At 40.0% G+C, this 16,226-nt stretch overlaps 1 protein-coding gene across 14 annotated transcripts in view; it reads right to left on the bottom strand.

The window, feature by feature from the left end:
• Positions 1-16,226, bottom strand: part of LOC138761991 (low-density lipoprotein receptor-related protein 1-like) — a 1,165,126-nt gene that overhangs the window by 621,989 nt on the left and 526,911 nt on the right. For all 14 annotated transcript variants that reach the window (XR_011356692.1, XM_069935089.1, XM_069935091.1 and 11 more), the window contains 2 exons: positions 5,763-5,927; positions 4,465-4,709 (listed from right to left, as the gene is read on the bottom strand). Coding sequence is in view for 13 of the 14 variants with exons in the window: in XM_069935089.1 (XP_069791190.1) it covers positions 4,465-4,709; positions 5,763-5,927 (410 nt within the window). In the remaining variant the exon portion in view is untranslated. The remainder of the gene's footprint in view (positions 1-4,464; positions 4,710-5,762; positions 5,928-16,226) is intronic.

Genomic DNA, 16,226 nt, shown 5'->3' with positions numbered 1-16,226 from the left:
TGCCAATATAGTTGTTTAGTAGTAATTATTAAGTACCATTTGACATTCTCCCCTGTTTGTCTACTGTGTGCTCATTAAAGTTACCAGTGATTTTAACACTTGTGTCCAGACTCATATCTTTATGAACCCACTGTACCTGTACTCTTCCAAACACGACACAGGTAAAAGGTCATAAGTGAATCTATAGGTATGGAATGTTTGTGTATTGCACTCAGCCCCAGACTTTCTTGTTTAACCTTTTCCTCTCCCTCCAATGCATTCTGCACAGTTTTAGAACTACTAAGCCCACACTGTCCTGAATTATTCCATGCTCCAATATCTCTATGGCTTCATTGTAGCTTTGGCAGCTGAAATGTACCTTAAAAATGGGCAAGCAATTTTAATTCATTAAATTTCTCCCCCCCTGCTAATGACCTAATTTTTGAGTTACAGCACTGTATCAGGCCCTTTCATGTCCACGAACTCACACCACCCAAATATACTCATGTGTCCATCTCTAATTTCCGCACAACCTCCAAAAGTTATGCCTAAATCTGATATCCAGAGCTAAAAGTGAGAGATGATGGAAATCTGAAATAATAACAGGGAACATTAGAAAACTCAACAGCTTAGACAACTTCAATGCGATGTTACCCCAGCTGCCGAGTGTTTCTTGCATTTTCTATTCTTATTTCCAAACCTAGCATTGGTGACATTTGACACAACAGACATGAAATAATCAGATATATATTATCTCTGACTTTATTTTGGTGGCTATCCTAAGGAGCCATTGAGAGCTAAAAAATTGTCTATGTCAAACGACGGAGGGAATCTTGAATGGCAACAAACTCCTCTTAACAGTCATCAAAATTTTTTAAAAAAATGCATTTGCATCACTATATCTTATTCGCAACAATACAAGGAAAGAAGCAGGATTACATCTCTGTTCCCTCAAACACGCCCCACCATTTTATATAATCATGGCTGATCTGCTCCAGCCCTCAATTCATCTTCTGTGCCAGACACCAAAAGCCTTATCTGTCTCCTTTTTAAATACTGCATTTCGCTAAAGATTTTTCATGAAACCGCAAAATCCTGTGGTGAATAAATTGAGAGACTCAGTCCTTGGAGAACAGAGAATAAGCAAAAGCAGCAGAAGCAGCAGATGGCAAGGGAATCAAGGGATCTAGGTTAGAAGAGAGACAATGAGGGAAAAGATCAGCCATAATCTTGCTGAATGGCACCTTCATAAGGTGCTGAAAATCAGCATTCTGCTTCTAATTCTGAGTTTGCTGCAAAGAACACCTAAAATTATAGATTTAATTACCATTTTCTTTGCATCAGTAGGCTCTATCAATAGTACGATTTGATGTTAATGAGAGTGCTGTTGAAGAAAATTAATGATTTTTGCCCAATGCTTTGGATTTCAGACTAAATTCAAACATGCACATCACAAATAAACTGCAAAACTACCAAACAGTACAATTCTAGGCAGGCTTTTTTTTGCTGCATAACTCTAATATAAACATCTTCTGAAATTTATTATTGCATAGAAGCACCAAGTCAAGCAACAAATAATTATTATTTGTAAAGCAAGTTTGCACAAATAGGATAAAAGTTGTCCTGATTTTCTTTATACTATTGAAAGAAGTTTATACTTTTGTTACGGGTTATATTATATTTCGTATTGTATATAAATATGTTTTTAAAAGAGTTAGATTGTGGGGGGTTTAGTGTAGGTCACTTCACAAACAGATATTAACATTTAACAAAAGACATCGCATTTGAAATGCAAGAGCTATGCATAAGTAGTGACCTTACAGAAATCTTGAAGAATGCTTATGGAGACGTCACAAGTAAGTGTTCATTGGACTGATGTTGCGGAATAAATGGACAATTGTCTTTAAAGCAACAGATGGCCAGGCTCAGAAACTGATTCCATGCCAGCAATCTTTTTGCTTGCTGTTTGTTGTTCTAAGAGGGTTCATGTGGTTTTGCAAACAGAGAGAGAGATAAAAAAAAACACATGTGCTGCTTTGGAGAGAGAGAGAGAGAGAGAGAGAGAGAGAGAGAGAGAGAGAGAAGGCAGTTCTACTGTAGCTTTTGGAGGCTGAAACATGGCAAGCTTGTTAAAAGCCCCTTTTGAAGATGGGTTGTGATTTGTGAGTACAGCCTGTTGAAAACACTTGTCATCCTTACAAGAGGAAGTAGCTGGCTAGAATGTTTCTCCTAAAATAAGGGAAACAAGAGGAATGTTGTGGTGACCTAACAGAAGAGGTTATAATTTGGAAAGCCCACGATGGGAAAAGTTTCTTCAGAAGATGCTGAAGTGGCTGATCAGAGGAAATCAGTTTGTGTGTCTAACGAGCAACAAATCTCTCTCTGAAACCAAAGAGAACCTCCCTGAGCAGTAACTTTTAACCTTTAAGCAACAGAGGACAGTACTCTGTGCACAGTAGAAGAATTGCCTGATACCAGTGAACTTGGAGAAGTGAGAAGTGAATGAATGGACTATTAAAGCAAAGAACCTTCCTGAACATGTATACATTACATACACATGCACTAAGAATTAGAAGGGGGTTAAGTTAGGTTAAGTTAATAGTAACAAGTTAAATTTTAATCCTGTATTTATGTTTAAAGAAAATTAAAAGCAACTTTTGTTTATGTAACCATTTGTCTTGGTGAATATCTATTGCTGCTGGGTTTTGGGTTCTTCTGGGCTTGTAACACCTTTATAATCCTTTGGTCATTCTACCATTATTTTTCTGGGTTTTTTTTCCATAATGTTGATGGGTGAAATTAAAAAGAAATGGTCAATAATGACTTCTACAATTATTGCCTGACAGTTTTGAGGCTCATTTTCATCTGCAAATTTCAAAAAATTTCTTAGCTGAAATCCACTCTCCTGCCATTTATCTCCAAACATAACCAACATAATATTAAAGACATGACTTGGACATCTTTTGATTCAAAGAAGACAGGTTGTTGTGCAGTTCATCAGTGGACACAAAGATGATTTTGCAGTCCCATTCGGGAAGCATAACGTCTAGCACAATGGGGCCACTGGATGTCCACTGTGGTAATAACTGTGGCTGCCGCTCTGCCACGCTGTTCATGGCCTTCCACCAGTTTTTGGCAGTGCCTGTCTTCAAAACTGGTATAGGCCTCATCGCACATGGCTCACCAAGAAGACCTGTCAGCAGCCGCAGCTTCTAGTTCTCTTGGCAGGATGCCACAGTAGCATAGGGTTTCCTTCACTGAATCTTTATAGCGCTTGTGTGGATGACTTTGAGGTCTACTTCTAGTCTTCAGTACACTATAGAGAAGCTGGCGAGGCATGCAGTGGTCATCCATTCGGATGACGTATCCCACCCTTCGTTAAAGACAAATATTTTGATATTCAGGTATTTTGGTTAGAAAACTTAAAATCGACTATTGAAATGGGCTTGCACTAGCTGGGCTCAGTACATCCAATCAGGCAGTTGTTTCTGTAATTTGCATATTAAATCTGTGAAGATGACTTGACAGTGCTCAGTTGTTGATAGGACAACTGTCTTTGCTGCATGGTTACCTCAGTAGCAACTAAGAAGATTATTAATTATACTGGCTGATTATTAATTATACAGCCCATACTGTTGATTAATGTCTTGGTGGATCTCATTTTAATGCCATTTCCCTCTTAATGACCCTGAGAATTTACAAAGTATGTGAAAATACTGGATCCCTTTGAGGAAAATAGTCTTTTTTTGTTGCCATTTTTACTTCATTTTCCTTTTTAAAAAGTATTTCCAAAAGCTAAATAATAAAGTATTTGCATAATTCAGTGACAGTTGGACTTGTCATAGATGAAATCCGTGTCAGTGCAAAGATGCCCCCATGTTAAAGTGGAGCAAATCCATAGAGTATCACAATGAAGCTGTAATTAACACTAACTATTTTTCTTGTGTCATTAGTTAAGCAGATATCACTATTAGATCCTTCAATCAAGCAAGTAAAATAGCAATTATAAATGTTGCTGATTAATTTCACAAATAACTCAAGAACTGACTCACCACCTTTGGGTGCAAGCTTGAACTCCTGGTTGCCAAACATTTTAATTCCCTTCACCATCCCCAAGCTGCCAAATCTATCCTCAGCCTCATCCTTTGTCAGGTGAGGCAAAATCTCAGCTCAGAAACAACATATATTCCTCCTAGATAGACCTGGAACTGATTCTCTGCACAGTACCTTCATTTGTCCCTAGTTTTCTATCATCTTTTTGCAGCCCTTCTCTTCTTTTTATGCCTATTATCGACACTTCCCACTTGAGTCTCAAATAATTCTAACATGACTAACCACTTTTCTCTATAGATCCTGCGTAACCCACTGATACCCTCCAGCTTCTTCCAAAGATTCTCACATCAGCAAATTTTTTGTTTCTCAAATTTTACAATCAACTTTCTTTTGTCGTAAAGCAAAAGCAAATTAAATAGTTCATCTACCTACCTTGTGGTTGTCTGGTCTGATGGTAAATCTGAAGATCATAGGGCCGAGCACTAGTTCTCTGTACCACTGTGACATTGTGGCCAGTCCACTTGTTGGCTTTTAGTAGGGTGTTAGTCTTCCAATCAGTCCAGTAAACATCACCTCCATACAAGGTGACAGCAAAAGGATGTGAAAGGTATTCATGATTACGCAAAACTTCTATTAATTCACTGCCATCATACAAGGCTGAATAAATAGCATCAGACCTGGAACAAGGACAAAGAGATGTGCATGAAAAAAAATGCCATTTTGAAAGTAAATTCCAGGCTAGTGGCTTGCCAAACTAAGTGTGCTGTTATTTTTAACAGTCTATCTCCTCCCTGCCCACCTTGAGATTGGTGCCTTGCTGAAGTTTATTTAATTTATCAGAAGAGAAAATCTCTGAGATTGATTAGAGCAAGCCCATGAGAAGATTTAAAATTACGAGTTCAAATTGCAAAATCAGTGTGCTGTACACATACAGCTAGGGGGGATTTGGAGCAGATGTAAGTGGCGTGAATGCAGAGCTACTTACACTGAGAATTCGTGCTGGTTGCTTTGAATGAGTTGTGGAAGGTTAGAGGGGGCACCACTTTTCTCGATTCTTGGAGAATTGCAGGATTATAAGATTGAAGAACTCCTTGTCATTTGAAAGGAGCATGCACCAGATACATTGCAGCATCTTACCAAGGTGACTGTCCTTCTGTGGAACCACCCAGAATTCACATCTTTTGGGGGGCACAACTGAAACCAGATCTAATCTCTAAAAGGTTCAAAACTCTCAAGGAGGCTTATGACAGTCCAGCAATACTCCTAGATTTACCAACAATGGTTTATTTAATCACAGACCTTTTGGACAAATTTCCCAGCTCTGCTCTATTATCAACCACCTTTGATATGCAAGAAAGAGATCTTGATTGTTGAATGATTCTAACAGCAGAAAATAAAGGATGAGAATTCTGTGGATGGATTTTTTTTGATGGCAGTGGAAAATATTCTTTATAATAAAGTTGTTGGAATGGGTAGACAGACAAAGAATAAAATCTAAATAATTTGGCTTATTTTTAAAATTTATTTTACAATTTAAAATGCTTAATTCATTTCCTGATGAAGTCCAATCAGAAAAGTTGCACTTCTCCATTAAAAGAGAATGATGGCTTGCAAGAAATGTCAAAACAACTGTTGGGATGTGCCAATTATATGTGAAGAAAAAAAAATAATTCCACATGTACAGTTTGAGCAAGTTCAATATTTTCAAAAAGTGAACACTTTAATCTTACATAGCATCAATCCAGATGATTCTGTTCTCCAAGTAATCCACTGTCAGTCCATTAAGCCATCCACCAGTCCCCAAAGCTTTGTAGATGGCCTTCCTTCCTGCTCCACTCATTGAAGCTGCCTCAATTCGAGGGAAACTAGAGTCCCAGTCAGTCCAAAACAGGATTCTAACAAAAAAAACTGAAAGTTAACATTTTCCAAAACATAACACATGGTCATAATTTATATAATACCTAAAATTTCTTGTTTATGATTTAATTTATTTATCTCAGTTATAAATATGCACAAGCTTTGGCTGATTCATTGCTGATCTTCTTAATAAGGTGCTCCCTCAGCACCCCAAAGTGTTCTTCCAAGTGAAGGAACAATGTACTTGTGAATCTGCAAGGGTCATCTACTGCATCCAATGCTCCTGCTGTGGTCTTCTCTTCACCAGAGAGACTGGATGCAGACTGGGATATTGCTTTGTTGAGTGTCTCAGCTCTGTCCGCCGCTATAACATAGATCTCCCAATAGCCACCCATTTCAATTCACCATCCCATTCTCTTGCCAACATGTCTGTCCATGGTCTCATGCACTGTCAGAATGAGACCACCCATCAACTGGAGGAAAAAAAAACCTAATTTTTCGACTGTGGCACCATCCAACCGGATGGCATTAATATTGACTTCTCTGGCTTTTGTTAATTCCCTCCTACCCCTTGCTTCCCCTGTTATTTCTCCATTCCCTGTCTCCTTTTGCACAGACATGATCAATTCTCACCTCGTCCTTTATCATATTAAATTAACACCTTTTGTTGATCTGGATTCCTCCCCCATTTTTTGAATTCTGAGACTTTCTGATATATCCTGCTTCTGCATTTTCTGATTTTTTTTTTTCTTGAAGAAGGGCTCAGGCCCAAAACATCAGGAATATATCTTTGCCTCCTATAGATGCAGAAAAGACTGGCTGAGTTCCTCCAGCATTTTGGTATGTTTACTACAATCACAGCGTCTGCAGCCTATCATGTTTCACTCTTCTTAATAATGGTACATTGCCATATTACAATTCTTTGCTGCTTTATCAATTTTTTTTTCTCTTTTCTTTTTCCTATCTTATGTATTACACAACTTTTTTGTTTTACGATTTTTGTATACCCTTTTCCAGTTATCCCAATTGATCTTTGATATGTTCCTCAATCTCTATCATTTTCCTCCTGCATAGAAACCATCTATTTTGAAGGATAAACATAAGATCCAAGGAGATAATGACTGACAAGGTCAGACTTCAGCTATGAGTACACTTACATAGTTGAGAAACAATGTTAACTTGAATGAATGGAACAAACCCCCGTGAACACCAAGTGGTAATGGAAATGGAAAACAGAAACCCACATTATTTGAACATGAAATCAAGCTGTCAAGTAGTCTCTTGCATTTCACTCAAAGATAGAGGCTGATAATAGCAGTATTCCCATTGCTGTGAAATAAAATGAATCAGACATCAATTAGTGTGTTTGTTTTGATTTCCATATTTTAAAATTGTTGCTTTCTTGCAGTTGACACAAAGTTAAAGTTAAATGAAAATTTTGACACAAAATTTGATTGCATGGCTTAACTTTCTACATGCACCACCTTGGAATTTGATCTTAAACCTGTGGCAAATTGTGAATAGCGAATATGTGTTTCAGATTGTCCATTCATTGATAGGTATCAACACAATATTGCAGTGCATGCACAATGATGTCAATTGAGAATGTCAAAGGCTAGTGCAAGGATTCACTGGAAAATCTATTTAAAGAGCTCATTCTAATCTGAGTCATTGCCAAAAAAGAAGAATCTTTCAGAATTATCTGATTTCCTTGAGACAAATTACCATTTTAATTCTACATCTGCATTCATGGTTCAAACTCTTCACACATCAACACTTATTCCTGCTTCGATCTTCTCTGATTTCTGATATTTTACCTGGCCCTTCATGTTTTCTTGGAAGGCTCCCTAATCTTGTACCAGCCAACCCCACACAACCCTCTCCATCGCCCACCCACCCCCCCCCCACCCCCCCACCACCCCCCAACCCCATTCCCTGCAATCTGCCTGGGCCACATTTCTCTTCATTGCTCTCTGACACACTATAATCTTTCTTGCTTCTTTTCCAATCTCTGTCACAAACTTTCACCCCAATCACTTTATCCACTGCTGTGTCACCTTTGACTTTTACTCGCCCAAAGTTGCAGACATAGAGAAATGTCATCTGTACAAATGCATATGCAAACCCAGGATTTGGCAGCTCTTTCCCACTGAATATTTAGTGTATCATGTATAGAAGATCCACACTAAACTGACACCGGATCCAGATCCTCAGATTGTTGTTAAAATATTGATAGGTATCAGCATAATATTGCAGTGCATGCTCAGTTGAGAATGTCAAAGGCTAGTGTAAGGAGGATTCACTGGAAAATCTATTTAAAGGGCTCATTCTAATCTGAGTCTTTGCCAAAAAAGAAGAATCTTTCAGAATTATCTGATTTCCTTGAGACAAATTACCATTTTAATTCTACATCTGCATTCATGGTTCAAATTCTTCACACATCGACACTTATTCCCTGAGGCTTTTTTAGGAACAAAGTAATATTTAATATTTCTCTGTATTAATAGTCTATACCTGGACCTCCTTGTAGATCTGTGCAATTTGTTTTTGCCAAGCCTTCAATTCAAATAGTTACAAAAAAAAACCCAAAAATATTCTGCAACACAAATTGAAATAAAAAAAGCAAATGGCAATGTGTATGAACCACAAATTTTCTAAATGCTGCCTTTTATTACCTATTTTGTGAAAGAAAAATGTCACATTAGCTCCTATTTGAGACATTTTAGTGAAATATATCTTTCATATAATTTCCAACAGTGTTTTTCAAAATCATGAGAAAGTCTCAATGGGGGAAAAACAGTAACACTTCAACACAGTATTCTTCAACATTACCTCAATCTAATATGTACAAATAGGACTGTGCAGAAGGACATTTCTCAGAGAAAGGGAAAGAAGAACAAGCGAGTTCTTCTGCATAATTTGTTACCAGTTGCCAAGCAACATTGGCAGAGCACTGTGAGCCATTTACTTCATTAAACCTTTAGCAAGAGGATAATGCCAAGCACATTGTGGGCTAAAACTGAATAATGCATGACTGAGATTCTTAAAATTGCATTGAAATACTCCCAAATGTATTCTGGCAGGTCCTGAGAAGTAGTCTATATCTGAATGATTGCTTATTCCATTCTGTAGATGATAATCAAATTTGACATTGTCTTGTCATCAAATAGACATTTCTATGGATCCATTTAGTATTAAACAGGAGAAAGAATCATATGATTTGTAAACAAATACTTTGCAAAGTTGTGGTAACACACATCTGATCATGAATAAAGGCATGTATTAGTTTAAATAATTAGGTGTATGTTAAATCTCAGCTGAATTATTGCACCCTAGTGTTATATTCCATGAATCAACAACTACATTTATAATGATTAAATGTTTTTGCCTGAAGAAATACAAAGTATAAACATATAGAGGAAATCAATTAAACCACTGAGCCTTTTTAAGCATGCTCTGCCATTTAATAAGATCATAGTTCATTTGATGGCAGAGGTCGACAGCATCGAGTCCACGCTGCTGAAGATCCAGCTGCGCTGGATGGGTCACGTCTCCAGAATGGAGGACCATCGCCTTCCCAAGATCGTATTATATGGCGAGCTCTCCACTGGCCACCGTGACAGAGGTGCACCAAAGAAAAGGTACAAGGACTGCCTAAAGAAATCTCTTGGTGCCTGCCACATTGACCACCGCCAGTGGGCTGATAACGCCTCAAACCGTGCATCTTGGCGCCTCACAGTTTGGCGGGCAGCAGCCTCCTTTGAAGAAGACCGCAGAGCCCACCTCACTGACAAAAGGCAAAGGAGGAAAAACCCAACACCCAACCCCAACCAACCAATTTTCCCTTGCAACCGCTGCAATCGTGTCTGCCTGTCCCGCATCGGACTGGTCAGCCACAAACGAGCCTGCAGCTGACGTGGACTTTTTACCCCCTCCATAAATCTTCGTCCGCGAAGCCAAGCCAAAGAAAGAAAGAAGGAAGTTCATTTGATTGTAAACCTCAAGTCATCTACCCAGTGTAACCTTACACCTCCACACTGAATAAGTATTATTTTCCTCTGCTTTGAAATATTCAAGACTCTGCTTCCATTACTCTTAGAGAAAAAAAAAATTCAAAGATGCACAACCCTCAGATAAATTTGATTTCTCATCTCTGCCTTAAATAATTGACCCTTGATTTTAAACAGTGACCCCCAAGTTCTCACTTCTCCCACAAGGAAACATTCTCTCTCAAATATTTCAGTCTTCAAAACTTGAACAGATTCAAACCAAACCTTTTTTCAGAAGGGAGCCTGTCCATTCGATTATTTGTCAAGATTTTCCAAATATATGACCTTATTTAAATAAGAAAGCTAATCCTGTGCACAACAGTCCAGATGTGAAACTGCTATTGCCTTGTTTAACTGGATGGAGCCAGCAAAGCTTAGCACAATCCTCAATTTCTTGCAGAATCTCTTGCATTATAACATTCAACTATTTTAATCTGTTCTCCCTGCACTCTAACACCTCTGTGTTCCAAATATTTCTCTTCTAAATGCAAACTTAGCTTCCATTTCATTGTAATCCTCTCCTCTGAAAACGTGAGCCTTTTTACATGGCTGTATAAATGTTAGAGATAATCTGTTAGTTTGTTCGCAGAAGAACCCTTCTTACTTTACTCAGTATTGTGACAAATGAACTTAGAAAATAAACTTATTACTCTTGAAAATCTTCTCTGATCTAAAAACTCTCCTCTTGCCAGAGATACTGCCTGACCAATTATTTGCAGCTTCTTCGCTTTGTTTTATATTTGTGCTGACTGCAGTTGATCTGATTTCACCCACTTTTTTAAATTCAATTCCACTTGACCTTCAAACGTTATTTCCATTCCATTGCTCCTTCCCCACTGAATAATTTAGTTTTCACACATGCTCCACCTTGAACTACTTGACCTCTAACTATCCCTTTGTGGCCTCTAAGTCTACTCCACAATATACCTCCCGACTTGTCTTTGTGTTACCACAATTGCTCAGCCTTGTTTTGATGCATTCATCCAATTCATTTATATAGATTGTAAAAAAAATTTGTAGCCCCACCACAAATTAATTCTTAATCTGTTACATCTTTCCAAAAAGGTACACTTATATCTATTTAAGTCAAACCTTTGTTCCAGAACAATATTCTTTTATTACAGATAATAGAATCTTATCAAATACGTTCTAGAAATAAACCCTTTATCCACAATACATGCTGATTATTAAAAAAAATAAATAGAGCAAATAGAATTTCACTTGATCATCTTATTCTTTTCCCTCCATGTGCTCTGGTGCAATATTCTTAATAATATCTCAAAACATTTTCCCTAAAATAGATTTTAAGATACTCAACCTGGAGGTTTCTGCTTTCAGTCTTGCTTTTTGAACATGGGAACTACGTTTGCTATTTTTTGGACTAAATGGAACCTTTTCCAAATCTGAGGAACTTTGAGGGTACTGGAGTTGGTTGGGTTGGGGGGAGGGAGAGGGGATGCTGTGGAGGACATATGTAATCTAACCTACTGGCCACTTGTTTCAATCTCAAAGAATGAAATCCAACAGGACCCTTGTCAGCCCATATCTACAACAATTTGTTCAGTACTACTGACCATTTCTTATTTTCTTGAGTTTCTCCTTCACAATTTACAGGTATTTTTGAAATGAAAGCTCTACAATTAAATTGAATGAAATTATCCATTAACTTCATTTACCAGCAACTTGTTTTCTGTGATTAATGCCCCTTGTTTAATCACAGATCTCATCACTTTTTCTTTGATAATATCTGAGAAACTCTGAAAATTTGTCTTTTCTATATACTTCTGACTAGCTTTATCTAAGATTATTCTTCGCAATGTACATTGGTTCACCAACGTGAGATCCCGTCTACGCATGTGCAGCCATTATATCCATTGATTGGCAAGGAGCAGCACATTTTTCTGGCATGTGAGCAAAAAAGCAATGAATCAGTGGGGAATTGCAGTAGAGTGACCCCAAAAAAAGCACAGAAATAATGGGCCTGCAGTAACAGAGCCCTGAGGGAGATTGCAGGAGAGCGATCCATAAAAATGGAATCAAACTCCCCAAATGAGCCCTCCAGAGAAGGAGGTGGGCGGTAAAAATTCCGGGACTGCCGGTGGGACATTCCAAGGTCCCGATGAGGGGAGACCCCAATGTAGCCCTCTGGAAGCAAAGGTGTTCCGGAAAAGGTCTGGGACAACCGTCAGGAGGTTCCTGGGTCCCGATAAGGGGTTGGGGCAGAGGCTGGGTGGCAAGATCCTGAGGAGGAAGGCCTCCAAGAAGAGCCCCCATAGTGTTTTGTTAGTGCCAAAAATCCAGTGGGCCTGCCGGGGTGCAGCGTCCCAAATGAGGAGCAGCAAGATTGATCTACCTCCGTTGGGGGTGGGATCAGGAGGCAGTGGCCTACCTTCATTGAAGATGGGGCCCAAGGCTGGCTGCACTGACCTAGCTTTTGAAGTTAGGGTCTTAAAACGATAGCAGTGATGCCGATTTACCTCCACTGGGGGTGGGATCAGGCAAGAGAAATCTACCTTCGTTGAAAGTGGGGTCCAAGTCTTGCTGCACCTACCTGGTTTCGTGGAAGTTTGGGTCTCAAAAATCGAGCAGTGATACCATTATGCAATGCATGAGGTGAGCGGCATGAGACAATTGGATCTCAGTACATTGAGTGGTAGCGAAGGGGAGTACCCCGCACAAGAGCAGGTTGGACCTGAGTCAAACCTAACACAATGCATGGCGAAGCCGCCCATTCAACGGGTGAAAATATCCATCAGGAAAAGACCGAAGAGCATGGTCTCTGCACGATGGGCACCCGCTTGATTGGGGTCCGAGAGTAAGGCCTCCAAGAGAGTAGAGGCCTCGACCAGCGACAAAATTTTAAGTCGCCAGGATAAATTGGACGAACTAGTGACAACCATGGTGAGCAAGTTTCCAACATCATCAGAGCAGGGAAGGACATTTATGATTATGCATGGGAGGATGATGAAGGGCTGGTAATGGAGGTCGTCACCCAAATCCCCACACACTACCCAGACCAGCGAAGAGGAGATTACACTGACTATTGTCGCGAAGTTTGCAGTACTGAGGTGTCGGCCAGCTTGCTGGAGGATGATATTGCAGGGTCAATACCTTATATGGTATTGAATGCTTTTCAGGAGACAGTTCTAGAAGAATCCATCAAGAGGTACCCCTGACCTGTTAACTTCCCTCTGTTGGAGGTGCCTAAGGTAAACCCCACGAGATGGGAGAATTTGAAAGTTCCGACAAGAGCAAAGGACATGAAATTGCAAAGACTAAGGGGTCACTGGTTAAAGGTATCACTGCATTCGCACAAACACTCTCACATGATTTATCAGAGACCCAACAAAATGCTCTGGTGCTGTTATCCCATGCAAACTATGAACTTGGAGCTGATTAAGCCTAACTTAAATGTAAGATATGCTCATTTGTGCAGACAATTTAACCCTGGAACAAAATTTTTATTTGGTGACGATCTCAACAAACAGGTGAAAGATTTGAATGAGCATCCGAAGGCGGCGGCTGGCATGGTCAGAGGTCCAAGAGCACAGGCAATAGAACCTGTTATGTTTCACCCCAATCGCAGTATGCAGGGGAATTTAAGCGGGTTATCTGAGGTGGCTTCCTGTTCCAAGCGGCAACAGCCAGAAGGTCTTTTTTTTTAAGGCAATGCCCTCCATGGAGACAGTGGCAGCAGAATTTTCCAGCTCAAAGTGCTTCATGGAGGTGGGCCAAAAATGCACCAGCCCGCATACTAGACAGGTTGAGGAAATGAATGCTACACAATTACAGTTGGGTACATTTGATTATTACAAGGCTTTGATGGTTGGTGGTCGATTAACATTATTCTATGATAGATGGTGTAATATTACCACTGATGCTTCTATTCGGCAGACAGTGAAGGGGGAAAAGCAAATTTGCTTCACAGAAAACCCCTCCAATAAGGAGGAAGGGTCTATATACTTATATACACAGACCACAACTGACAGAGGCTGTACATGCCGAGATCATTGTATTAAAAAGGAAAAATGTTATTGAACATTGTAGCCATGAAAAACATGAGTTTGTATCAAACATCTTCAAGCGACCCAAAAGAAGTGGTGACACTAGAGTGATATTGGATCTATCGGATCTTAACGTATATGTGTTGTACAGGCATTTAAAAATGGATAACATATGTTCTATGATGCCTATGTTATGTAAGCACGATTACATGGCCTCAATAGGTTTGGAAGACACATACCATTCAGTTGTGATCTGCCCACAGTACAGGAAGTTCTTGAAATTTTCCTGGAAAGGAGAGCTATAACAGTATAAGGCTTTGCTGAATGGGATGAGCTCGGTGCCTGGGCATTTACCAAGTTACTGAAGCCGCTGTTTGCTAGGCTCACAAATGAGGGGCACATGGTAATGGGTAACCTAGATGATACTCTTATCGTGGGCAGATCATTCGAGGAAACTAAAAGGGCAGTAGCAACCACTTCGAGATTATTAAGCCATGTGGGGTTTCTCATACATCCTGAGAAATCAATGTTGGTGCCTACTAAGAGGTTAAAAATCCTCGGCTTCATTTTTGATACAGAAGACATGAAAGTTATCCTGTCAGAGGATAAAGTGGCAGAGATTAGAACAGCCTGCAGAGAACTCATGACAGAGTATCCATAAGAAAGGTGGCCAGGTTGATTGGGAAATTGGTGGCGGCTTTCCCGGCGGTACAATATGGCCCACTAAATTATAGGTTCCTGGAAAGGCACAAAATATCAGCTCTTAAGGCAGCCAGGGGACATTTTGACAGGCCCATGAGCCTAACAAGTGAAGCCAGATTCAACCTGGTATGGTGGATCGATTATATCTCACGGGGTTACACAAGGATCGAGCTCAAAAAAGTGGACCTAGAGATCAGATCAGATGTCAGTGGCGAAGGACAGGGACCCATAAATCTAAGGGTTTCTACTGGAGGTAGGTGGATAGACAAAGAGCACAGGGAGGCCTCTAAATCAGGTATCAATTATTTGGAAATGCTAGTGAGGTCTCTAGCACTAAAGTCTTTCTGTGCGAGGGAAGCTGACATTCACGTACTGCTGAGTTGGACAACACTTCAGCAGTGGCCTACCTCAATAATATGGGAAGTCTCAAATCTCCTTCCTGTAACAAGTTAGCCATTGAGACTTGGCACTGCTACATCCAAAGAAACATTTGAGTTACTGCTGCCTACCTGCCTGATGAAACTGATGTCCAGAAAATTCAATGATAGCACTGAGTGGACTCTTGGTAAGAATTTTTTTCAACTGCTAGCAGACATCTTTGGCATACTGGAGATAGATCGGTTTGCATCCAGGCTTAATGCCCAGGTTCCGAGGTTCATGTCCTGGCTGACGGATCCCCAAGCGAAGGCCATTGATGCCTTTACCCTAGACTGGTCAAAATACAACTTTTCTGCGTTTCCCCTCCCCCCCCCCCACCATTTGCCTTGGTGGCGAAGTGCCTGACTAAGTTACAGAAAGATGGTACCTTGGGATTGCTGGTTGTGCCTAACTGGCCTTCCCAGCGTTGGTTCCCCGTACTCCGTAGGCTTATGGTGGGGAGTTCATTGATATTCACCAAAAGCAGAGGTCTGCTAATCCAATCAGTGTCAAAGATATCTCATCCATTGTCTCACTTAAGTCTGTTAGGTTGCAGAATTGGAGAGCGAGGATCGACACAAATGCTCTGGAGCCTAGAACTCTGGACAACATGCGGGCATGTTGGAGAAAGTCTACAGAAAAAACAGTATACTTCCTATGTGGGGAAATGGAAAAAGTTCTGTACCCAAATCAGACAGAATGAATAGTCAGCCTCTATCAGAGGCACGCTGAGTTTTCTAACCGATATGTTCCATGTGCAGGGGGCCAGCTACATTGTGGTGAATTCAGCAAAGAGTGCACTGGCTGCTTTCTTGATGCTCCAGGACTCTGTGCATGAGATTATGAACTACCTCTTGATCAAAAGACTTATGAAAGGAGTGTTCCACTTGCATCCTCCCATATCCCAATTTGGGATGTAAAGATTGTTTTGGACTATATTAGGCTACTGTCTCCAACTTCCAATTTGGACTTGTGTAGCCTGTCCCATAGGCTGATAATGCTAGTAACATTGATATCGGCCCAGAGGGTCCAAACTTTGTCTCACATTCATATGAGAGGAGGACTGTGTACACATTCAAGTTGCAGACCTTTTGAAACATAACAGGCAAGGGAGAATTGGGACAACATTTTCTTTGTATGCATTGGAGAAGATGAAAGATTGTGT

Source organism: Narcine bancroftii, chromosome 4 (genome assembly GCF_036971445.1).
Source record: "Narcine bancroftii isolate sNarBan1 chromosome 4, sNarBan1.hap1, whole genome shotgun sequence".
Classification (NCBI taxonomy): Eukaryota; Metazoa; Chordata; class Chondrichthyes; order Torpediniformes; family Narcinidae; genus Narcine; species Narcine bancroftii.
The sequence above is the reverse complement of the archived record's forward strand: the minus strand, read 5'-3'. Positions and strand labels throughout refer to the sequence as shown.